The sequence below is a fragment of the Mytilus galloprovincialis genome, chromosome 9 (genome assembly GCF_965363235.1).
Source record: "Mytilus galloprovincialis chromosome 9, xbMytGall1.hap1.1, whole genome shotgun sequence".
NCBI lineage: Eukaryota > Metazoa > Mollusca > Bivalvia > Mytilida > Mytilidae > Mytilus > Mytilus galloprovincialis.
The window spans coordinates 79,014,211-79,040,991 of NC_134846.1; the positions used below are offsets into that span (position 1 = coordinate 79,014,211).

General features: G+C 32.7%; 1 protein-coding gene across 2 annotated transcripts; it reads left to right on the forward strand.

Moving 5' to 3' along the window:
* LOC143046056 (glutamate dehydrogenase, mitochondrial-like) lies at nucleotides 1-26,054 on the forward strand. Of its 2 annotated transcripts, none has more exons than XM_076219026.1 (12): nucleotides 1-536; nucleotides 1,945-2,145; nucleotides 2,672-2,758; nucleotides 5,598-5,686; nucleotides 10,760-10,858; nucleotides 11,658-11,795; nucleotides 12,889-13,026; nucleotides 15,162-15,242; nucleotides 15,899-16,022; nucleotides 17,995-18,086; nucleotides 24,617-24,679; nucleotides 25,576-26,054. In XM_076219026.1, the coding sequence occupies exons 1-12, from the start codon at nucleotides 140-142 to the stop codon at nucleotides 25,693-25,695; spliced, it is 1,629 nt and encodes a 542-aa protein (XP_076075141.1). In that variant the 5' UTR covers nucleotides 1-139; the 3' UTR covers nucleotides 25,696-26,054. The 2 variants fall into 2 exon arrangements, with proteins under 2 accessions (XP_076075141.1, XP_076075140.1); XM_076219025.1 differs by lacking the exon at nucleotides 5,598-5,686 and adding an exon at nucleotides 5,718-5,806.
* The last annotated feature ends 727 nt before the right edge of the window (nucleotides 26,055-26,781 follow it).

The following is a 26,781-nucleotide window of genomic DNA, read 5'->3' on the forward strand; positions in this document are numbered from 1 at the left end:
CTCCGGAAACTTGATTCAAGGTCATTTTTAACATAAAAAGGCCATAAAAATTCGATAACAACAAGCAGTCAATTCGAAAATTGTAGATTGTAAGGTTTTTAAGAGGAAATCAAGCCACACATTTAACTAAAAAAACAAGATGCTGCGTTCTGTTTCAACAGAAATGCTCCGCACAGTCCCCAGATTTGACCTGAAAGCAACTTTTTCGAAGTCGAAAGGAATCTTGTCAGCAAGTCGTCCGTTTTCAACTGGAGAACTACCAGTCCAAGATGGAGACAACTTGACCTTCTCACAAACTGTTGACAAGTTTTACGACAAGGCAGCGACACTCCTTGAAGAAAAACTGGTGGACAACATGAAAGGCAAAATGTCAAAGGAAGATAAAAGAAAGAAAGTGAGGGGAATCTTGAAAATTATCAAACCTTGCAATCACATGGTAGAAATTAGTTTCCCTCTTCGCCGTGACAATGGTGAATATGAGATGATCGAGGCTTGGAGAGCTCAACACAGTCAGCACAGAACACCTTGCAAAGGAGGTAATATGTGTGTCATACCTTATAGCGGGTTATTTTCGCAGGGTGTTTATTTTCTGTTATAAAATAAATTTCGCCAATCTAAAAGTGCACATGCAAAGGTATTGATAAAAGTTTTGAATCTGCCAAAATTAAAACCACCGGAAATTGTCGTTACCTTATTCAATTCAGTCTTGTATTGTGCTGGACTTGTTTGGTACAAACAAATATAAATAAAAGTGAAGATGTGGTATGATTGCCAATGAGACAACTCTTCACAAGTGACCAAATGACACAGATTAACAACTATAAGTCACTGTACAGCCTTCAATTAGTAGCAAAGCCCATACCGCATAGTCGCCTTTTAAAGGCCCAAAAATGACCAATTCAAATGAGAAAACTATCGGCCTAATTAATGTTAAAAAAAATGAAAGAACATCCAATATGTAAGTGTAACTGATCAACAAAGACAACCACTGAATTACAGGCTCCTGACTTGGGACAGGCACATACATACAGAATGAAGTGGAGTTGCACCCAACCTTTCCCTAGCCTTGGACAGTGGTACAAGTATAATGGTACAACATAAGAACAACCTATCGAAATCAGTTGAAAAAAGCTTGGATGGATGCAAATAGAAACAGTTACACATTTATCAAAAACAGAGTGAGAGTGGCCTGGAACTTGTACATCCCAACTACAAAAAGGCACACATACAACAGATCTTAAGAGATCTTTTTGTGTAAAAACATATGACCATTTACCTTTCAAAAGGAAACATGACTTTCCACCAACACATCCCACTTTCCTTGAATCTGTTTACTCTTCCAAACTTTCCAAAATTACTTTAATATCATCTAAATGCTAAAAATATATGAAATGTACATGTATGTATCAAAAAAATGTTAGTCCCTGCTTGACATTGTCATTGAACAGTCACATGTATATCATGGTCAATACATGTATCTGTTTTAAAAACAGAAATGAAATGGATATAGGACTAGATACAAAAAAAATAATTGACTACTGCACTGATATTTCATAAATTAGTATTAATTTACCTTGCAGCCGCTAGGGCCTACACTGAACTGTATTTTAATATTGAACTTTTTTTGGCAGATTTTTTAAATTAACCATGTTCACTTTCAATGTAAATTCTTTACAGCACTTCCCATTCACAAGAGGCAAAATAGTGAACTTGATGACGGTGGTCACTAACCGGTAGTAGTAGAAGATTCAGAACTTTGCAAACAAACTTTCTAGATTGAAAAGGACATGATGGAAAGAATGGTCATGCTTGATAAACTTAACATGTTACCATGGTTACATTTGCACATTGTAGTTTAGAATTAGTTGATAGCTTGAATACATGTACAAATGTAGGTGATATCAAAATGAATTCATGGTATTTTCTTTTCCTTGTTTTCAAAAGGTATCAGATACAGCCCTCTAGTAGATGAAGATGAAGTGAAGGCCTTAGCTGCATTGATGACATATAAATGTGCTGTAGTTGATGTACCTTTTGGTGGTGCTAAAGCAGGAGTTAAAATCAATCCAAGTGAATATTCTGAGAAAGAGCTGGAAAAGATTACTCGTAGGTTGACTGTGGAACTAGCAAAGAAAGGATTTATAGGTATGTAATACAAGAAAAAAAGAAAAAAGTTGCTGTGATACTTGTAGTAAAACCTTAATTTTACGGACTTTCAATATGAATTCAATAATAAGTCAAACAGACATGCCATTTCAGCATGTGCACGCTTTGATTGCAGGACAGACATTTTAAGCAAAGAAGCAAATGAAAATTTATTTGAAATTCAACTATATGCATACATGTAGCAGGATTTTGAGCGTTCAGTTGTCAGTAGTGTAAATATATATGTATTTAATTGACAAGAGCACTTGTGCAGTATTACAATTTCGTCAAAATAATTTTATTGACACTTGACAAATTGAATTTCACAATTGTCTTTTTAAAATGTCTAAATTTGTACCTTTTTTTTTTTAGAAAAGTGCTAATTGTATGCCATATTTAGATACATATATGTTAAACATCTTCTGATTGTTTTACCCAGAGCAACACTGAAATTGATGCCAATTTTCACTGGTTAAAACAATATTATCTATCCATTGTTTTCATGTCTAGATATTTTGTTATTTAGGCCCAGGCATTGACGTACCTGCACCAGACATGGGAACAGGAGAACGAGAGATGAGTTGGATTGCTGACACCTACTCCAATACATTAGGTTAGTATTCAATATCAAAACAAAACCTATTGTTTTTTCTTTTCTTAGAATATTCATCATTCTTACTACCATATGCATATTGTCATGCTTGTAGAAAATTGTTTTTACCTAAAAATATTCTGTGTATCAATGACAATGTATATCTGTTACTTCTGACCGAAATATTGTGTTACCAAATAAGGATAATATTTTAATAAGTTTCGATGAAATAGATTTTAACTTGTTCAATAAAATTACTGTAATAATTAAAACAGAAATGTGCATGTAAAGTGTTTCTCAAACCACTCTTTTTATGGTTTATGTTATACTTAATACCCAGAAGGTTGATTATACATGTAGGCTTGTTCTATATTAGTTTATTGGCATGTGGTATATATTCAAGTTAATACAAAACCATCTTTTGCCTTGATTGATGGGGCTGTCTTACTTAAATTAGAGAAGTTTTTCTATCCCAATCTACTATTGAAATTACTAGATTATTTAAGAAATTTGCATGATATTTTTAAATATCTAAAATTGAGAATGGAAATGGGGTATGTATCAAGAGAAACAACAACCCGACCATAGAACAGACAACAGCAGAAGGTCACCAACAGGTCTTCAATGCAGCGAGAAATTCCCGCACCTGGAGGCGTCCTTCAGCTGGCCCCTAATCAAATATATACTAGTTCAGTGATAATGACCGCCATACTAAACTCCAAATTGTACAAATGAAACTAAAATTAAAAATAATACAAGACTAACAAAGGCTGGAAGCTCTATTTTTACTTTCTACTTGTTTTCTATGAAATTTTTTCTAAGAAACTCCTATATTAACTAATCTCACATTTTGCCATGAAAGTGTTACAGTGAGATGACTGTTAGTGTTGCTCTCCACCAATTGCAACTCATTCAAAATTTTGACCAAATTGCAATTTGTTTTATAAAATCAAATTGTTCAACTGGTCAGAAATTTGAACCAACTGCTGTAGAAAACCACAGCCAAGTCATGAAAGTGCAAGGTGATAAAATAAAACATACTTACAATCCTATAAGACTTTAACTCAACTTTAATGATGTTGTGACAAAATTGGTTTATCAGTTTGTATAGTTATATTATATTCATTTCCATGCTGAAGGGGAACTGTTTATTTTGAATTGCTATTAAATTGTCCAAACTAAGCTTTCATATGGTTTTTCTTTCTAAAAGTATTCTATATTTATAAGAATCAGACATTATGTGAATTAAAACATTTCATATTCAGTAAAATATGTGTAAAATTGAAATATATGTTTGTAGGAAGTTTCCATGGGGGAGATAATAACTTTTCTTTCAAAAAAGTCTTGATTCAAAAGAATAATATTTTAGGTTATCTCCCCTGAAAACTTATCAATATCATATTGTTATTTCACACATATTTTACTGAATATATGATGTTTTATTTAAAATGATATCTAATTCTTATAAATATAGAATACTTTTAGAAAGAAAAACCATATGAAAGCTTAGTTTGGACAATTTTATAGCAATTCAAAATAAACAGTTCCTCTTCAGCATGGAAATGACTATAATATAACTATACAAACTGATAAACTAATTTTGTCACAGCATCATTAAAGTGGAGTTAAAGTCTTATAGGATTGTAAGTATATTTTATTTTATCACCTTGCACTTTCACATTTTGACTGAACAATTTGTTCAATATTCTGACCAGTTGAACAATTTGGTTTATAAAACAAATTGCAATTTGGTCAAAATTTTGAATGAGTTGCAATTGGTGGAGAGCAACACTAACAGTCAACTCACTGTAATATATCAGGCAGATATCAGTAATTTAATCATGTTGATGTTGCACACTTTGAATAATGCACTGTCAATCTAACATAACCTCAGAACATCAAATTGATATCAAAGTAAAGTTAAACATCCTTTTAATGTCAATCATTGGTTTTATGATGGCCAGTTGATTACCATAATTGTCTTTTGTTGATAAGTCTTAATATTAAAATCGAATTTTTCAGCATAAGTCAGGATAAGGTATAGTTTTAACATGATATTACTGCCTCTTTATTTGAACTGAAGACACAGTAGCCATTAATGCTTGAAATTGCAAAATTTAACATAGAAAGCAATGGGCTTTAAATTCAGAAGATAACTGTAATGTATTTTAAGCTTGGCCTTTGTAAAACCTAGATTTTACTGTCGCTAATTGAATTTACCTAGTGATGGTGTATAGAGCTAGGTAAACGGATATTTGCAACATTGAAATCAAGTTTAAGAAGGCCAAGCTAAAAATATAAATTACAATACAGTTATCTCCATTTTAATGCATCATATTAAGATAAATTCCATTTAATAAATATATTTGCTTAAAATGACATAAAAGAAAAGGTCAGCGAAAACAGTTGCATCATCTATAGCTTCTAAACAAAATGACGCCATATGCATACTCACTATGTCAAACATAATCACCGGAGTGTGACCGGAAACGATAAAAACATTTTTCATAAGCTTCGGAATGATTTCAATGTTATCAAAAAGAAGTTTTTGAGTCTAAACATGTGATTTTCATGTTTGTTTTGTTAGAAATTTACATACCAAAAAAATTCAGAAATCTAAGTGGTGGTCTTCTTAGTTGCAGACTGGTAAAATGTTAAATCTAACCCTTCAAAATATTTGTCAACGTTGTGTTTACTGTGAAAATTGCTTCTTTTTTTTTAATAAACTGAATCACTATTGCTACAGATTCTATTAAGAACATGTTGCATTTAGCCATTTTTGAGATTGCTTGCACAGTATACTTAGAACGATTATTACTTGAACTTATTCATATACATCTATAGCTTTAACATATTACAGGTTCGAATGATATTAATGCACGAGCATGTGTAACTGGAAAACCAATCACTCAAGGAGGAATCCATGGTAGGATTTCTGCTACTGGGAGGGTAGGTTTATATTATATTTGATGTTTTTCAGGTTATAACGATATGAATTCGTCAGCATGTGTAACAGGTAAACCAATCACCCAGGGAGGAATACACGGCCGTACATCAGCAACAGGAAGGGTAGGATGTTCATAAAGTATTGCATGCCTGTCATGTTAAAGTGATGATTTTAAATTACAAAAATAAGTTTTCACACCATAATTTTATTTTGTGATTTACACCAATAAAATAGAATACATTTTTCTTGTTATATTGCATGTATTGGGTTGCTTGTCTCATTTATTTGTATTTATTTTCCACATCTCCTTGTATTCATTGAAATTATATCAGTATTTTTCTGTTTTCAAAACAAGATTAGTAAAAGAACAGGGTAAATGTTGAAATAACAATTCAATGGACCAGTAAAGGCATCGTAAAGACTTGTAGTCATGCTAAATTGATTTTTGTAAAATTAAAATCATCACTTTGATTTTCCTGTTTTTCACTGTTATACAACAAAAGGAAGCTATATACACTATTACTTGATATGTCTGTAATTACTGTCACATAATTTAGTAATAGTAACACGATATAAGGAGCCTTTTTTCAATATTGTTGCTATTAAATTAAAGTCATATGAAACTTCAAATTAAAAAAAAAAAGTTGAACATGTTTTATATACTTGAATAGCTTTCTCTAAAAGAAACAAACATGAACTTTTTTCAAAAGAAAATTCTTTTTATAATCAAAATGTTCTTAAATTTTAAGAAACTCTTTTCATATGACTTAAGGGTTTGATTGATTCAAAGAGTTTTCAGCATGGCTTCAAGTTATAGAAATATATCTTCTTGTAATAAAATCCTTTACTTTTAACCGCCTTCTTTTTCTGTTATGGTACATGTAGTTCTGGTATTTTCTTATTTATATATTGTCTACAGTTATCTCTGGATGTGTTCTTCATTATGTTCTAAATATGGTTGATAAGTACACATACATGTATTGAAAGTTAACATATGAAATAACAGCAATCATCAAATTGAGAAGACTATACTTCAAAAGTATTTTAATATTAAACTTCAAAAAAAAAAAAAATGTAAGAAGTCACATGATGAAAGACATGGGGATGCTAATTCAACAGCAGTGTTTGAAGAAGATTGTTTGTAAAAAGCTGTAGATTTCAAAGCATTCAAGCGCAAGATTGTCTATATCTTGTCTACAGATGCTTTATGGTCTGGATTTTAGGCAGTTGTTATGAGTAATATAGGGAAACTGTTTTGTGTATAGAATGATTGTATGGTGAACATGTCTGTAAGACAGGGTTCATCTAACCTTGACCTCATGTCATGGTTCATTGGTCGATGTTAAGATTTCATAAGTAGGTCTGTTCTGGAAAGATCATTGATTTTTTATACGACTGCAAAAATTTGTGCAGTCGTATATTGGTATCACAGCGTAGTCTTCAGCGTTGCCCGAAGATGGATGGTTTCTGGGAAATAACTTTAGTATAAGTAAATAGAAATCAATAAAATTTTAACACAATGTTTATAACCACTAAAGGAAGGTTGGGATTGATTTTGGGGGTTATGGTCCCATCGGTTTAGGAATTAGGGGCCCAAAGGGGCCCAAAACATACATTTATCTAGTTTCAGGACAATAAGTTGTGTATAAGTATTTCAATTACTCTGAAATTGTACAACAATGTTTGTACCATAAAGTAGAAGATTGGGATTTATTTTAAGGGTTATGGGGCAAACAGTCTAGGAATTAAGGGCCAAAAACAAGCATTTTTGAAGTGTCAGGACAATAGCGTATGTTTAACTGTATGGATCTCTCTGACATTGTACCACTGTACCACATGGTTAAATATTATAAAGGGAAGGCTTGGTGTTAGTTTGGGGTTAATATCCATGAACATTTAGGAATAAGGGGCAAAAAAAGGGCCAAAAAGAAGCATTTTTCTAGTTTACAGAGAATAACTTGTGTTTAAGTGTATGAATCTCTCTGAAATTATACTACAAGGTTTCTTACTACAAAGGAAAGGCTGGCATTGAGTTTTGGGGTTCTTACTCCAAGGGGTGTTTCGATAAGTGAAGGGTAAAAAAAGGGGCCCAAATAAGCATTTTTGTAGTTTTCAGTCAATAACTTGTGTTTAAGTGTATAAATCTCTCTGAAATTATACCACAAGTTTACATTCTACAAAGGGATGGTTATAGGGGATTATGGCTCAAATCATTAAGCAATTAGAGGCAAAAAAAGGGGGAACAAGTGTTTTTCTGGTTAAAGGACAATTTAGACAATTTAAAAACAGTGCAAGAGAGGTAATCCGATTAAAATTTGAAGAATACTGTTATATATATATATATATATTTGATTACCTGATTACCTCCCTCACAATGCTTGAAAATTATGTTAAAGGAATTTAAAATTTAAACACATCATCAAGTATTAAAATATAAAATATCATACAGTCATGGTTACAATTAATATTAATTAACAGTAACTTCTAAAAATAAATTACAGCTACACATCTCATGACAATTATCATTTCCTTTAATAAACATAATTTTCAAGCATTTTAAATTTTAAGGTGGTACCCAACACTTTCACTAAAATTAATTTGGCTCATTTAATTTTCATAAAATTTTGACAAAATATTTACTTTGACCCTTTGACAAAAATATAAAAATTTCAAAAAATTTGAACCAACCATTTTGTCAGGAAAATTACACTGGTTATATAGCAGTTTGACAAACACTAATTTTGATCATTGAGAAGCTTATATTCCCTTAACAACACAGGGTAATTAAAACGTTATGCTGATTTTACAGAGTTATCTCCCTGTAGTGTTAGGTACCACCTTAAATGAGTAGTTATTGTTGCCAACTTAATTAGAAATTTGAATTAAGAGCTCAAGATAAGCTGGGTATTTGCGTGATCATGCTATAAAAATAATTGAAAACCCAATGCAAGTGCCCATTGCTGTGTTCTAAAACCCAATTCATGCAAAGGAAAACCCAATAATTTGTCAAAACCATGAGCTCTTGATACTTTTAGACGCTATCGTGTGTGTTATTTATCCTTATGTACTATACAGTCGTCACATAAATATTGAATAAAAGCATATTTTAGTTTCTTTTTGATAGGATTATAATGATAACAAGTCTCAGGCAGTGTTGACAGGAAGCGTCACTTGAACGCATGGGGTTGTGCAATGGCGAGTCCATGCATGTTAGGTGCCTTAAAAATAAAAGGGGTAGAAGAACTCGTCAGAACTAAATCAGTTGTAACACGAAAGGCCAAATTACTTATATGAAGTCAGCATCGGAAACCAAAAATTCTAATAAGGGACAAGTAAATCCAGATTTCTGTAAATAAAATTTGACAAAAACATTGTTTATTTTTAGTTCAAGAGTATATATTTCATGTATTTCATTTAATAAAAAACCCATTACACTAAGGAGCTTGGTGGTGAAAAAAACAATTTGATATTTGCTTGAGGGGTGAACTGGAATAAATAAATTTAATGCAATTGAAAAACTATTTCACTCAATTAAATAAAAAATGGAGGGGTAAAAACCCCAATTTGTGAATTCTTATCTGGAGCTCTGTTGAATTGAGATTATTTTTGGAATAAGGGATTGGGGGAGGTGACAAAAATGAGGAGGGGTGGAGTAAAATTTTTCTCATTTCAGATTTCAGAAATTAAAAAGAATTTTTCTTCAAATATTTATTTTAGGCGATTTATATTCAACAGCATAGTGTATTGCACAAAAGCAAAACAAATAATTTTTAATTTCATTTGACCACATTCATTCTGTGTCAGAAACCTTTGCTGTGTCAACTACATTGTATTTAATCACAATCCAAATTCAGACCTGTATCAAGCTTGAATGTTGTGTCCATACATGCCCCAACTGTTCAGGGTTCGACCTCTGTGGTTGTATCAAGCTGTGCCCTGTGGAGCATCTGGTTTTATGTGTACTAAAACTAGAGGATTTTGAATATCTGACAAAAAAAATTTAAAAAAGAAGAGCAAACATCCTTGATCTAACCTTGACCTCATTTTCTTTGTTCATTTGTCAATGTTTTGTTTTTGGGATAAATTTTTCACTCTTATTTTCCCTATTCTGTGCTCTTGTTTTCTTTTGCACTTTCATTAATATGTAATTAAAATAGTTTAGAAATGAAGAGGACTCATTCTATTGCATTGTGATTTCACATTATTATTTGATTTTGGTAATATATAAAATACAAATTATAGTTTACAAGGACTCATCTAATTCCTCATGCTATAACTAATTTCCTAACATTTAGGAACATTGTATAGTATTGCATTGACTGATGAAATGTAGAATTGTCTCAACAGCATCTCAAGAGTGCTATGTACAAGATTGTGAAAAAACTTTTTATTAGGAATGTGCCTTTTCATAAAATTGCCATGTATATTAATATTCTTTTTTAATTTGCTTTGAATGAAAATATGAATGATAATAATCTCAATCAAAATTTAGAATTAGTTCTTTTTCAAGATTTATAGCACTTATTAATGAAAAAGATGCCCGTATTTTATATTAGATTAAGTAGTCGGCTTATTACAATTTAGCACTTGAACTATTTAGGTCATACAACAGTCGTTTTTCCTTTGTATAGCTTTCTATTGTGAGTCTGTTACGTTTAGATATTATGGGAACCATTCCATTGTGATGTCTAGTGATGGCGAGAAATAGTGATTGGTTGTATTAAAAATAAGTGATAAGGTGTATTTCAAAATGGAAAAGCCAGATTGTAATGGGAGGTGATGGAAACATTGGCAATTGTATTAAATTATTTAATATAATAAAAGGTTATATATATCTTTACTGTACATGTGTATGTTTATAATTGATCCTTGGTAACAGAATTTTATTTTATTTATTAAAAGTTATCTTAATTTTAATAAGGTTAAATAATTGAATGCTCAAATGTAAAATTCCCCAAAAATATATGTTTTAGACTATTTTTTAGCATTGGATTCAATTTTTTTTCAATAAGACTGTTTATTTGAATAGACTGAATATTTCGTTTATTTGAAATTTGATTTATACCATCTAACAGGGAGTATTCCATGGTATTGAGAACTTTATTATGGAGGCTAGTTATACCAGTATGATTGGTCTGACTCCAGGATTCAATGACAAAACCTTCATCATACAGGTAAGCTGCATTACAATGATAAGCATCATTTCTACAATTCTTTTATATTTGCCACAAAATTGTAAATGGAAAGAGACTTATATATTATGTCCTCTCATGATTATACTGTAAAACAACTCATTTTTGTGACTTCCGCAAGTAGGAAAATATTGTGAATATTAATCGTCACGAATATGTTACAATTTGATTTAACCTTACTTTACTTGTCTTCATCAAGTAAATTTGAAAATTGTGAAATTAAGTCGTCTTAGGCTTAACCTGAAAATAAAGAATCTGCTAAAATAAGTTGTTTACTGTATCTAATCTCTTATCCAAATTAAACTTCTGCTGAACTGTTGGTTATTTTTATTTAATCTACATGTGATTTGTTTGATCTCAGTAGTCACAATTCTATATGGCTTAAAATTTTCTTGCTCTCCTCTAAAATTCCCATTGTGGCGTCATGAAAAAAAGTGAGAACACATCTTTTTGCAGATTATTTGGAAAGAAGGATTTTTTTGTCTACAAGTTGTCTAAAAATCAATAGAGAAACAGATTCCAACACCAAATTTCTTTCAATACATTATTTATCCACTCTTGTCAGATAGATTTATAGATTTAAAATCCTAGGCAAGTCTCACATTTTGAATTTGAAATTTAAATGTCTCAAGTGGATATATATGTTATCATACTCAATGCAGTGGTAGAATCTATATTTATCTATATTCCACCTTTTCCCAAAAGAACAAAATCAACAAATAAATTAAAGCTACTCTATTGAAAATGTGCAGTGAAGGATTTTTTAAATTTTTTTTTTTAGGGATTTGGAAATGTAGGACTTCATAGTATGAGATATCTCCACAGAGCAGGTGCTAAATGTGTAGGAGTTAAAGAAATTGATTGCAGTATATATAACCTAGATGGTATTAATCCAAGAGATTTAGAAGATTACAAAATTGTAGGTATTCAGTCAACCTGCTTCTTACTGTCACTTTCAGACCCTCCTAAGCATTTTTAACCGGATTTTTGTGTCAAAAATGTCGGTTATTGATTTGGGGATGTACGGCGGGCGGGCAGCAACCAAATGTTGTCCATGCATTTACTCATGAAGCGTTCAACCAAACCTTTTAAAATTTTAATATGTTGTTACTGACAACAAAATGGAGGTCAAGTTCAATAATGACGATTTTGACTTTTACCGTTTAGGAGTTACGGTTCTTGAAAGTTTAAAAAATGTTGTGTCCGTGCATTTACTCATGAACCGTTCAACCAAACCTTTTAAAATTTTAATATGTTGTTACTGACAACATAACGGAGGTCAAGTTCAATAATGTCGATTTTTACTTTTACCGTTCAGGAGTTACGGTTCTTGAAAGTTTAAAAAATGTCGTGTCCGTGCATTTACTCATGAACCAGTCAACCAAACCTTTTAAAATTTTAATATGTTGTTACTGACAACAAAATGGAGGTCAAGTTCAATAATGACGATTTTGACTTTTACCGTTCAGGGGTTACGGTTCTTGAAAGTTTAAAAAATGTTGTGTCCATGCATTTACTCATGAACCGTTCAACCAAACCTTTTAAAATTTCCTATTAGGAGTTTTTGTCCTTGTAATATTGATAAATGCCAGAACACAAATAAATGTTAAAGAATCCGGTTTACTGTCATTTTGACAGCTCTTGTTCTATGTAATTTAACTCATTTCAGCAGCCACATGTCTAAGATAGTCATTGGTCATCTTATTTTAGAAAGACATTGTCATTTCAACATAAAACAATGGTCATTTTGATGTTTTTAACTACCAAAAACTTCAGAACAAAAAAAAAATGTGTTGTCAATATCAAAGTCAAAATGAAAAGTGAAACCTTTTTTGCAACAGAATCAATAATTCTTTAAACTATTTTGTTTGGATATGGAAAAGGGGATTGTTAGTCTGTGTATAATAATTAGGATTAGTTAAGTTCAGCTATTATTTTGAAATATGCAATAGTATAATAATATACACATTATTGATGGTTTCTTATTGTGGTACATTTTTGTTGTTATATAGGAACATGGTACAGTTAAAGGGTTCCCAGGTGCTCAAGAATATGATGGTGACTTGTTGCTGGAGAAATGTGATATACTTGTTCCTGCCGCTAGTGAAAGACAGCTTACCAAAGAAAATGCTCATCTGGTTCAGGCTAAGGTAAGTAGCCTATTGAAGAAACTCTCAACTTATTCAGGCTTAGGTAAGTAGCCTATTAAAGAAACTCTCAACTTATTCAGGCTAAAGTAAGAAGCTTATTGAAGAAACTCTCAACTTATTCAGGCTAAGGTAAGTAGCCTATTGAAGAAACTCAACTTATTCAGGCTAAGGTAAGTAGCCTATTGAAGAAACTCAACTTATTCAGGCTAAGGTAAGTAGCCTATTGAAGAAACTCAACTTATTCAGGCTAAGGTAAGTAGCCTATTGAAGAAACTCAACTTATTCAGGCTAAGGTAAGTAGCCTATTGAAGAAACTCTCAACTTATTCAGGCTAAAGTAAGAAGCTTATTGAAGAAACTCTCAACTTATTCAGGCTAAGGTAAGTAGCCTATTGAAGAAACTCTCAACTAATTCAGGTAAGTAGCCTATGGGAGAAAATGCTCATATGAATCAGGGTTTAAATTCTTGTTGAAGAACATGCTCATCTGGTTCAGGCTTAAGTAAGTAACATTTTCAGTGTTCTCCCCAGGCCGTTTTAGCACAGCGCTTTTCAGCGCTATTGCAATTCCCCGCTGTCCTATTGCACTGACCGCAGCGCTATCCAACGCAACCGTGTCGCTATATTTTTTTTCATATTTTTCAAATTTTTCAAATTTCCCGCTTATTTTTAACTTTGGATCACGTGATCGACTGGTTTACGATTTTTGAATGAATTATTTCCATTGTATTAAAGTAACTCTGCGGGACCAGTCTAATAAATTTTACAAAATGGCGTCATTGAAGGATCAAAATAAACAAAGATTTCAACATTGACATCTATTTTTTTAATTTAAAGAAAATATAGAGGCATATATGAATGAAATGAGATGAAATGAATTAACCGCATTTCCCGACGTCACTCACAAACTTGTTTTACGAACTTTGAACTAACGATGATTTTAAAAACGATCAAACACAGGGCCAGGGGTTTGTTACAAATTATTTGCCGGGTTTACTATCCATACGAACCCCGTAAATGAGCAAGTCTTTTAAGTATTAATTATCCCTTATTCGAACTGATAATTGTTTAGTCAGAAATTCTACCATTTGATAACAATTTGAGAGGATATGATTAGAAAAACAAACCCCAAGCTGATACGACTTGAGAAATTTTACTTTCTCGATGTCCAGCTTGATGAGGCCATTTAAATATTATAAAACGTTTAGGTCATAAAAATGAGAAATCTTTATGCTAAAAAATGTCAATTCCTGTCAAACGTCGTAAAGTTAACAGTACACTGCTACAGTTGGTTACAAAACCAAACAGAAGCTGACAATGACTTTATTGAATATTGTTGGTCCTACATGTTCTGCAACATTACCTGATGGTGCTAAGAAATCTTGGCACAGGCAGTCTGGTGTAGATCCATCATGGAAAAAGACTTCTCCTTCAGTTTTATACATAGATAGTATGAGGATTTAATATATGATTTTACAATGGAGAAAAAAAGACTCTTCTTCTATATCCAGACAATAACATTAACAAACAAAGCCTCATTAAGGGGTACACTGTAACTTCCATGAGCATGACAAGGACATCATAACAAGAGGAAACATCAACAGCATGATACATGTATAATAAAAACACATAACAAAGCAATTACAAACAAACCGCGCACCGCTCTAAAGTTACTGAGAATTGTCGAAAATTACGTGCTTACCACAGCGCTATCCAAAAATCCTGGGGAGAACACTGATTTTGAAGAAATCACTAATTTGAATTATGAATAAGTAAATAGTTTATGGAATTTTAAAATCATTGTCAGTATAATGGAATTTTATGTGACTGTCATACAAGTGAGAGGTTAAGCTAGCTATAAAACCAGGTTTAATCCACAAATTTCTACATAAGAAAATGTCTGTACCAAGACAGGAATATGACAGTTGTTATCCATTCGTTTGACATGTTTAAGCTTTTGTCATTTGATTAAGGACTTATCGGTTTGAATTTTTGTCAGAGTTCCGGTATTTTTGTGATTTTACTCTATGCTTAAATGCTTTATGCAAGTTTTGTAAGTTTTGTATTTAAGATATGAAGGAATTACAAAATGTAATAGTGTTGAAATATTATAACATAAACTAATTGTTTTTCTCAGATAATTGCTGAAGGTGCTAATGGACCCACTACAATGGGAGCAGACAAGATTTTCCATGAAAGAAATATCCTTGTTATTCCTGTAAGTTTTTATTAATGAAATAGGAAAAGTAAAAATACAGGACAGATTCTAAAGGAGATCTTTATTTGGTACAATTCTTTATGTATTGGAAATTTGTTTGTCCATAATGTATTTTAAGACATTTTATTTCTCAACTGTCATATAATTTTCAAACCTGTATTCAGAAACATGCAATAATGTCTAATACCCTGAAAGTACAAGGATGATGCTTTATTTAAGAGGGGCGAAAGATACCAGAGGGACATTCATAAATCGAAAATAACCTGACAACACCATGGCTTAAAAAAAAAACAAAAAAAAAAAACAGACAAACAACAGTATACAAAACACAGCATAGAAACTATAAAGACTAAGCAACAAGAATCCCACTAAAAACTGGGGGTCATCTCAGGAGTCTGTTACAAATGACTTACGTATTTAATTAATACAAAAAACAATGTAGAAACTGTAAAGACTAAGCAACAAGAATCCCACTTAAAACTGGGGGTCATCTCAGGAGTCTGTTACAAATGACTTACGTATAATTAATACAAAAAACAATGTAGAAACTATAAAGACTAAGCAACAAGAATCCCACTAAAAACTGGGGGTCATCTCAGGAGTCTGTTACACCTACGTATAATTAATCTAACAGAATAAATCATTATATTTTTCAGGATCTCTATATAAATGCTGGTGGTGTCACTGTATCTTACTTTGAGTGGCTCAAGAATTTGAACCATGTCAGTTATGGCAGACTCACATTTAAATATGAAAAGGACTCCAATTATTATTTGCTTGGTAAGATTAGATTTTATCTTACTAAATTTTCTCAAGCTTTATTTTCCTGTTATGCATAGAAAAGTAAAAGATTGTGATTTAACCCGTGTTTAATGAAGCTAATATTTAGTTTATCATCTGACAGATCATTACGAGCAGACTGATTTGGTTGTTTAAAAAATCTTTTTGTAAATTCAGTAGCTTTTTCTTATTATTGTAAGATAATGAATAATGATTATTTAGTTTTTTGGTCAAGAGGCATTTTTTGGACCTTGCATTGCTGATGATATTGCAAAAAATAATTAAAAAAAATAAGTACATTCCTTCAGATAAGGTACCTTCAAGGAATTGTCTTTATTGGAGCTGTACAATTCCTTTAAAAATATGCCTTTCAGTCTATCTAATTAGAGTTTCTAGATAAACTTAAATTCTTTAAGTCTGTGACAATTTGCACTAACAGGTGTGGTTGTTTCTATTTATTGATATATTAAGAGTGTCTGCTTGCTTATTTTGTATATGGTTAAATTCATTGAAAGCACCTAAATTAAATTATGTAATTTTTATATGCCCGTCAAAATTTTGACGGGACGTATTATGGTATAAAATTGTCTGGTGTCTGTCCGTCCGTCTGTCCGGCGTAAACATGTCGCACCGTAACTTGAGAACGACTTATCCAAATTTCATGAAACTTAATATAGTTGTTTCTTATGATGGTCAAATGATCTGTATACTTTTTGGTGAAAATAAGATTTTAACTTTTTGAGTTACGGCACTTTGTAACTAAAACAGGGGTGTTTTTTTTTTTCACATGTCACACTGTATCTCAAAAACGATTTATGATTATTGCTTAAAACTTTACACACTTTTTTGTTATATTAATCTAAAGATCTGTATACTTTTTGGTGATGATTCAAAATTTCATTTTGAGTTATTGAGTATTTTGTAAAAAAGGGGGAGGGGGTTTTTACATGTCGTGCAGTATCTCAAAAACGATTAATGATTATTGCTTAAAACTTTACACACTTCTTTGTTATATTAATTTAAAGATCTGTATACTTTTTGTTGGTGACTCAAAATTTTATTTTTGAGTTATTGAGTATTTTGTAAAAAAGGGGATGTTTTTTTTTTACATGTCGCGCCGTATCTCAAAAACAATTTATGATTATTGCTTAAAACTTTACACACTTTTTTGTTATATTAATCTTAAGATCTGTATACTTTTTGGTTTTGATTCAAAATTTTATTTTAGTGATATTTAGGTTTTTGTAAAAAAAAAAACAGGGTTGGGGGTTTCACTTATCCCACTGTGTCTCAAAAAGAATATATGGTTATTGCTTAAAACTTTCTCAGAAACTATTTATGATTATTGCATAAAACTTCCACACAAGATGTCAGGCGTATCATGCGCTCATGGGGCAGCTGTTGATTTTAATTACTTGTAATTTCACAATAAATGAAAAAAAAACACTTAAAAAGTCATAACAGTGTTCCAGCATGATTGTTTTCACAGGGCAGTCCACCATCCCTCCGCTGACTAATGCCCTATGCCCTTTTAAGACACACTGTCCTCTTTCGAAGTCCATATAAAAAAAGATGTGATATGATTGCCAACATGACAACACTTCACAACAGACCAAATGACAACTATAGGTCACCATTCCTTTATTGTCATATTATTTTGATGAAAATACTATAATTCTTCATGCTTCAATTTTCTGTCAAGTTTCTGACTCTTACCTTATTAACATTTACCTCAGGTGTTATCAGTAGTGATTACAGGTGATAAGCCTATCCCCAATAGGATGGGTCACTAATCTATTAAATAATAAACGTCATAATTGACCATTATAATATTTTTTTCCCAGTAAAATCGATCAGTTGGCATTTCAATTTTAATAATTCTCAAAAGACCATAATTTGCAGGGTTCAACATAATATTTACAGTAACATTTTATGTATCTTTTCATTTCAATAAATTGATTTATTTTCACAGAAAGTGTACAGCGATCACTAGAGAGGAAGTTTGGTAAACAAGGTGGAACTATTCCTATCCAGCCATCTGACGAGTTCGAAAAAAGAATATCTGTAAGTTATTTTTTTTTTTTTTGAAGATAAATTTAGTACAAAATACATCGTGAAGAGTAATGTCTGATTGGAAGTAGTCTCGTGATCGTATAATTGTAGTTTGCGTTGTGTTTTGAATAGAGAAAAAAGACGTCTATACAAATGGATGATTTAATGCTGGAATGCAATGACGTTAATACATAGCAACCATGACGTTACATATAGAGAGCGTTAACGCGTATAAGTACATGTATGAATCCCGCGTAATGTGATTGTCTCTATTTATCCTTGACATACTCGGGGCCGCGAATTTGTGCAATCAAAGTCTCAATGAGCAATTTATCCAAATTAAGAAAATTATCTATAAATGAAAAGAAATGAAATATTTGAAACTTTAAAGTCTATGAATCACATATAAAACTATCTCTGAATCAAGTTGCGATTGAAAATTGTTCTCAATTATAATTACAGTCTCTGATTGCAGTTTTGTAAACGGACACTTCTTCTAAGTATTTGTGATTCATCATTGTCATTTGAATTTATCTCTAGTGGGTAGAGTTTGACGATTGGTCTATTCGTAAGTCCAAATTTTGTACGCACTAAAGCTGATCTCACCAAACCATCTCCACCACGCACAAGGTCCTCGATGATACCAATGTTCCATACAGTTCTAGGCGAGTCATCATGAATCTGTACTATATCCCCGGTCTTTATCCTCTGTAAATTATTGCCACTGGCTCTGTGGAATTCCCGTAGTGATGTAAGGTACTCCTTCTTCCATCTCGTCCAAAAGTGTTGTAGTAAATCTTGTTGTTGTTTGTTACGTTTTAGCGCATGAGCGCAAGTTAGTGTTTTTGTAGTGTCTTTGAATTCGCTTTTGTCATTTGAAGGATACGGAAGAGTCTTTAATCTTCTGCCATACAAAAGTTGAGACGGCGTAAGTGGTTCTGGATCCTTTTCATCAGTAGAGATGTACGTTAACGGTCAGTCATTCAGTGTGCACTCGATTTCTGTAATAACGGTGTGTAGCATATCTAAGTCGATACAGGCACGTCCTAATGTTTTCTTGAGCGAAGTTTTTGTGAGTCCAATAAGTCGCTCCCACCATCCTCCGTACCAAGGAGCTCTGCTGGGTATAAACTTCCACAATGTTCCTAACTCACTAAGTTTTCCGTGCACTTTTTCTGATTTGAATATTTTAGAAATCTCTGTCGCTGCAGATTTATACGTAGATTTATACGTAGAAGCATTGTCAGATATCATAATTTTCGATAAAGACCGACGGCTAACAAATCTGCGAAAAGCTAATAAAAATGAATGTGTCGTTAAATCCTGAACTAACTCAATGTGAACAGCTCTGGTTGAGGCGCACGTAAAAAGACATGTATACGCTTTTGTTTCCTTGTTACCATTTTGTCGTACATGTAATGCTCCTGTGAAATCAACTCCCGTGACGCTGAATGCCGGGTCTTCTCCAAGACGATCCTTTGGTAGTGGTGGTGGGTCAGGCGCCACATACGGTCGACTAATTATCTTCCTACAGGGAATACAATTTCGTAATGCGGTTTTCACTCTTTGTCAAATTTTCGGTATCCAATACGTCTGTTGAATTAACGTAATTGTCCCATTTATTCCACTGTGATTTTGTAGTTTGTGTGCGTCCAAAATTATCAATGTTGTCAACGGGTGTTTTGTCAGAAGTAAATAAGGGTATTTCACTGTTTCGCTAACGAGCGCATTGTCAATTCTTCCGCCGGAACGTAGTAGTCCTTTTTCGTCGATATATAACCGTAACTGACGTACTATAAGTAGTCGATTAGTATCCTTTGAAACAATATTGCGGATTTCATTCATAAAAATAGTTTGCTGTACATTCCGTATCAACACGAGTGAAGCATTTTGAATCTCGTCTACCTCTAAATGTTGGTATTTCCTGTTTTGTGAAAGTGTTCTGCAATTCGCTATAAAGCGCAATACGTAAGACATTATACGAAGCAGTTTCGGAAAACTGCTGAACTTCTCTATATTGATGACTTCCTTTACAACTGTGAATCTGTCATCATTTTGTTGAATTTGCCGGTCTATGTCTTTACTTTCATTGTCTGTAATTGTTGTCATAGCAACAGAATTTCGATCCCAAGGCGGCCACTGTTCTTCATGTGCAAGCCATTTCGGTCCGTTGAACCAAGTATCATTATTCAAAAACTTAGATGAAGACATGCCGCGGGTAAGATAGTCGGCGGGGTTACAGTCAGTTGGACAATACCTCCAAGTTTTATTTTCCACAAGTTGTCGGATTTCTGTAATTCTATTAGCTATAAACGGTTTTTGTATTTTCGACGAATACAACCAACTCAGAACGATTTGGCTATCACACCAAAATGTAATTTCTGTAATTCCTAAAATATTCGACACATGTTTACCTAATTTCGCTCCAACTACGGCGCCCATCAACTCCAATCGCGGCAAAGTAATTACTTTTAGCGGTGCAACTCTGTTTTTAGCCATAACTAATTGCGAATGTTTTCCTTGTACGTGGTAGGCGCATGCTCCATAAGCTTGTTTGCTAGCATCGGTAAAAATGTGTAATCTTGCTGTTTGTGGCGATAATCCATCGTTGTTAAGTAGTCTGGAAAGTTCAACTGATTTTGTATATTTAAGATCTGTAGATAAAGTAGTCCATTGCGTAGTTACATCTTCAGGTAAGCGTTCGTCCCATCCAAAATTACGTTTCCATAGTGACTGCATTAGTATCTTAGCTTTCACTGTCACGGGACTAAGTATGCCAAGCGGATCAAAGATTTTAGACGACTGTCGTAATATTTCTCTTTTGGTTACATCTACCATGGTTGAATCTATATCTACTTCTGCAAATAAAAGTTTGTCGTCCGCAACATTCCAGCGCATTCCAAGTATGTTGACCTCGTTACTGGAATCTAGTACGTTTTCTGTTTCAGCAAGTTCTCGTAGTCTGTTAGAATTAGAGTTCCATGATCTGAGGTTAAAGCCTCCTTTCTGTAATAAACACTGAAATTGCATTAAGTCGTCTTCGGCAGTAAAACTAGTTAAAACATTATCTACATACAAGTCTTGTGTAATTCTTGAAGCTGTTGGACTAGGATTCTCTTCAAAGTGTATTAATAAAGTTGCATTCAGTATAAATGGTGAGCATGTAGCTCCGAATAAGACTGACTTGAAACAATATGTTGTAGACGGACTGGTTGAATCTGTTGGGTCACTTAACCAAAAAAAGCGAGTTACATCAAAGTCAGATTTATGAAGTCCAACTTGCAGAAATGCCTTTTCGATATCTGTTGTCACTGCAAACTTCTGAGTACGAAATCTGGTTAGTAGCTCTGTTATGTCATTTGAAATTGGCGGATATGAATGAAGACAGTCATTCAAACTCGGACTTTTTGCGTTCTCTTTACAACTGCAATCATACACAATTCTAATCCGAGTAGTTGTAGAATCTTTCTTGACGGGGTGATGCGGTATGTAGTGTATGTGCTGTGGCTCGTCCTCATTCTCCTTTATCTTTTCGATGAAACCACGTTTTTCCTGCTCTTTAATTATGTCGCCATATATTTTGAATAAGTTTGGTTCCTGGTTTAAGCGGTTAACGACTCTATGGGTCCTTGCTCTTGCAATCATCTCGTTTGTTGGTAATTCAGGACATTCTTCAATCCATGGAAGTTTTGCAACGTACTTTCCATCCTCATATGTTATCGATGTTGATGAAAATTCTTTTATGTTCTGTTTTTCTGTGTTAAGTTTGTCGTTTTCTTGTATACCAAGGGACTCCAATTTCCAAAATCTCTCAATATCATAGTCCTCTTTTGTGTGACTAGATAATATGTGCATCATATGTGAATTGCGTTGTCCTCTTGTACATGTAAGTGGTCCAGATAACAAATATCCTATTTTGGAGCTCATCGCTGTCGGTCCGTCGCCTCGAACGATATCATCCTTGATTACATCCCAGTAGTGGTCTGCTCCAATGAGTAACGAAATTTCAAAGCTATTATCCTCTAATAACGGATGGGCTAGTTTTAGTCCTTTCAAATAATGTAGTTGCTGCGAAATGTACCTGCGGTTATTCTGAATCGGCGCTGCTATGGTAGGTACAATCAATACATGTAAAGGTATTTTCTCTCCTGAGTCTGCTTCTAAATACACTGTGGCTTTATTCATGTGACGAACATTCTTGTCAGAATTTCCGAAGGCGGAGATATTGAGGGTTTCCTTTCCGTCTGGCTTGACGTTCAACTTGTCAGCTATTTCCTGCGTCATAAATGATCGTTGCGCTCCTTCGTCGAAAAGGATGTGAGCGTCGGCGCACTGATTCTGTGACCATATTGGAGCGATTGCCGTTTTTAAGAAGACGGTAGAATTTTCCTGTTTAGCAGATGTATGCATGATTGGCGTGCCATTTTCTGTATTACTTGTAATATTCTGACTCTGTGATTTTTGAATTGAAGATTCATTGCATAAACTTGTATGATGCTTACATTGACATTTACGGCATGTGTTTTTCGACCTACATTCTGATATTTTATGGTTACCCAAACAATTGAAACATAGGTTTCTCTTCTTAACAATCTGCATTCTTGATTTGCTGTCGGTGAACTTTTTACATTCTGTAGGGAAATGTTGATCATTGCAATAAATACACGTTTTACCTTGAGAATAGTTTTTAAATTTTGATTCCCATTTTTCTTACCAATTCCGGCATGGAAACTTGCGGTAGGTATATCATAAGACTCACTCCCATTAGTGCTGGCTTCTTGAATAGATATTTCCCGTTGTATTGCCTTTCTTAGATTTCCAAGGGTCCAGTCGTCGTTTCCGTTTTCTCTTGTTATATTACTTTTTACGGTAACAGGGAGCTTACCAAGCATAACTGGGATTAACAGGGAACCATATGTATCTTGGCACTGTCCTAAAGATTCTAGTCCACGGATATAAACCTCTGACTTATCCGAAAAATTACGGATACTATCTAATGTGTATGAGGGTGCTGGCAAATCTAAAAGAGCTTTCATATAAGCGTTCACAATTTTGTGTGTTTTCCCAAAGCGATTTACTAATAACTCCACGGCTTTGTGATAGTTTGTGCTGGACAAGTTTAAACCATTTATGACATTCATAGCGTCTGCATTAAGAAGTGACTGAAGGTACGTGAATTTCTGGACATCAGTAAGTGTATGATTGCTGTGAATTGTGTTTTCAAACGACTCCCAAAAGTATTGCCACTCAAGAATATCTCCAGAAAAAGTAGGTAGGGTTAGCTTCGGCAAGCGGTGATTTTGACTAGACAGGGAACTAGTTTTTGAAGAAAATCTTGGGATGAATTCTGTGTTCATTACAGGTAGGGTTTCGGAATTGACTTCATGCATGTTCATGACGGGGCGTGTGTTTGGAATGCTTTCATGAGATAATTCTGTACATGTACGTGTAACTGTTTGTGCTAATTTCTTATAACGGCGTAAATGTGTTTCAAGATCTAAATTATACTCATCTGCATCTGTGATTTCAACTTCTAGATCTTCATCCGATGTATTTTCCAAAATCTGTTCATCCAGTTTAAGAATTACACTTTGTTTTTTCACTATAGCGTCAATAATTGGACCTGCAATGTCAATATCCATCTCCGAATCAGTGTTCAGCTCATCTAGTTTCTTGAAGAATTTCGTGACAGCGGCTCTGTTTCCAGCTCGAATAGACTTGATTGTCGACGAATCCATCTTTTATCTTGGTCTCGGTACCAATCTCGTGATCGTATAATTGTAGTTTGCGTTGTGTTTTGAATAGAGAAAAAAGAAGTCTATACAAATGGATGATTTAATGCTGGAATGCAATGACGTTAATACATAGCAACCATGACGTTACATATAGAGAGCGGTAACGCGTATAAGTACATGTATGAATCCCGCGTAATGTGATTGTCTCTATTTATCCTCGGCCTTAGTCATATAATTCAGCACATCTGTTTCATGCCTAAACAAAATATGGTGAATCAGACCAATAATTCAAGTTAATATTTTGCTGCATTGATACTAAGAGTACATTTTACAGAGTATATTTACTGCATAGATTAAATTCTAAATTTTAGGGTTGGGTGTAGCTTATTTTAAGTCTAATTTGAATAAAATGAGATGTGTTGTGTTTCTAAGACAAAAGCCAAACAATACAGGTTTTCAAAAAAATAATATTTACAGGGTAACAACACTATCTCAATCTTATCTGTACATAATGTTGATTGTCTATTTATATTCAATCGTTTATAATTCCAAAAATACCTGGATATTATACCACGAACATATGAAATGTAAAGCTACCTTTATAAGGTATGGAATATTTCTTTTATTTTTAACTTTTTAAATTTTATTTAATTCAAAAAGATAGAAATATGCCCATATTTTTTTTACAGCAACATGAGCAAGGTTCAATAATTTAAAAGTTGATGCATGCATTATTTTAACAGTTTTAAATGAATTTAATTATTGAAAAGATAACTCTTTTATTATCTTGAAAACTTGACTTTTTAGGGTGCTTCTGAAAAGGATATAGTACATTCAGGATTAGAATACTCAATGGAAAGATCAGCCAGGGTAAGTGATGTATAGGTTCAAAGTGTTTTAATATGTCATAAATATATATTATAGCATGCATTGTAGATATATTTATTTCTACACAGCAACAGAAGTGCAACTTAACAGAAATGTAAATTAGTCATGCCAATGATTTTTCAAAGATCTGTCATATCTTAATTTGAATAGCAATAATTATGGGCAGTCGTATCACAAGCTGTTGTCATTCTCATGCTGTAATATTTAAGAAAATTAAACATAAAAAATTGTTATTGATACTTAATTGTTATAACCTATATTTTACACTTAAATTCATGTTTATTTTCAAAATGTTGTCAAGACAATAGATTTGGCATTGTTACAAGTAAGTCGTTAAACAAACAAAAAATTGACAGAAATAACGAGCAGGTCAGCATAAAGAATGTAGGATACTGAATTTAAGCAAATTTCATCAGGATTGCTTAAGACAAATAATCTGGAAGGTCAAAAATATATAACATTCAAGGTCATAAAAACCAATAGAGCTTAAACAAAACAGCAAAAAAACTAACAAATGTCATCTTTCCATGTGGGAGTTGCAATCTTAGTTCATAATTTATGAGCAGAGATAAACAGTATCATTTGTACCGGCTTCTTGGTGGATGGTATCCTCAGCAAATGTACCAGCTGCAGTTTCCACCTTTAATTGTAAATGAAACCTATTGCACAACACATTTTGCATTAATTACATAAGGTCACACTGATTCTCTCCTAAGGTTCAGATGTGAATCAAATACATATGAAATGCTACCAATATAACATTAAACCGTTTGAGCTTCTAAAAGTTTATAAGTTTTGTTAATGTCATGCTTCATTCTCATGTTTGCTTCCTTGAAATATTTTAAAAGCGTAAAATTGATAAATATTTTTTCTTTCAGAACATCATGAGGACAGCAATGACCTACAATCTTGGTTTAGATCTACGAACAGCAGCATTTATTACCTCCGTTGAAAAGATCTTCAAAGTTTATGAAGAAGCTGGACTTACATTTACATAAACACCAGGTTTTAGCAGCTTTTAAAAATATGTAGTCAATTGTTGGGGGCAATATATGATGAGAAGGTTTTAGTTCTTTATGCAATATTTTTTTGTTTAGAAAAATTGTATTGAATCCAATTTTATAGAAACCATTGTTTTACATAAATTTAATAAAACCAAAGAAAGTCATATTTTTCTATACTTTTGGTAGTTAATCAGTTATAATTATTAAAGAGAAAATTATAGGTATGTTTTATGTATATGAAGCTCATCTCAGTGATGTATTCAAAAGCAGCTTTTTAAAAAAGTTGGTTGTAATTTAATGTTGGAACAGGTTCAGCATGTTTAATAGGCTGGTAATTTTAAAAGAACGAAAAATCAAAATCTATAGGACTGTACAATACATGTATTATCTTTATTATCTTTATTAGTTCAAAATGCATTTGATATTACTTTGCCTCAATAATTTACATATAATGAAAATGCTTTTACTTTATCCATATAATCTGTCAATTGGTTATTTCAATTAAAATTTTGATAGAGCTATTCGATAAGTGATCCCTATTTAGGATAAGATTGTACATCACACTCATTTTGGAATTAGAATTTGACATATAAACTGATCGAAAAAATTAGAAAAAAAACTTGTTAAATATGAAGTTGGGAGAAGAGTCAGATACAGGTAGTTGTCTGGTAATTTACCAATTTAGTTTGGACCTAATGTTACTGCACTGTTTTTAAGGACTCAGGAGGGAAACATTTTTTGTAGTTATAATCAAGTATTGGTTCTAGATGAAACAAAATAGTTGAAATAGTTTTAAATCGAATTTAAAATTTAATTGACCAGTTGAAAGAAACATCTAAAAAAGCTTGAGTACTATATAGCCTTGTAGTGATTTGTTTTTTTGCTATGATTTTATTTGTTTTTATCAGTCAAAAATTGTTTCTTGTTACAATTCTTATCTGCCTCTGATTGTTAAAGTTTGTTAAAATATCGTCTCTTAAATGTCAATTTTGTTATTTGGTGTTGTGATAGACCAAAGTGTGATACAAGTATAATTTGAATTTAAGTCAACTTTGTATATAGAGTGCATGTTTATTTTAA

Bases quoted from the DNA above. Each gene is read 5' to 3' on its own strand.
- LOC143046056 (XM_076219026.1), top strand. From the start codon at position 140: ATGCTGCGTTCTGTTTCAACAGAAATGCTCCGCACAGTCCCCAGATTT. The intron at 10,859-11,657 runs GTAAGCTGCATT...TTTTTTTTTTAG, and splicing joins ACAAAACCTTCATCATACAG to GGATTTGGAAATGTAGGACT. The intron at 18,087-24,616 runs GTAAGTTATTTT...TTGACTTTTTAG, and splicing joins AGTTCGAAAAAAGAATATCT to GGTGCTTCTGAAAAGGATAT.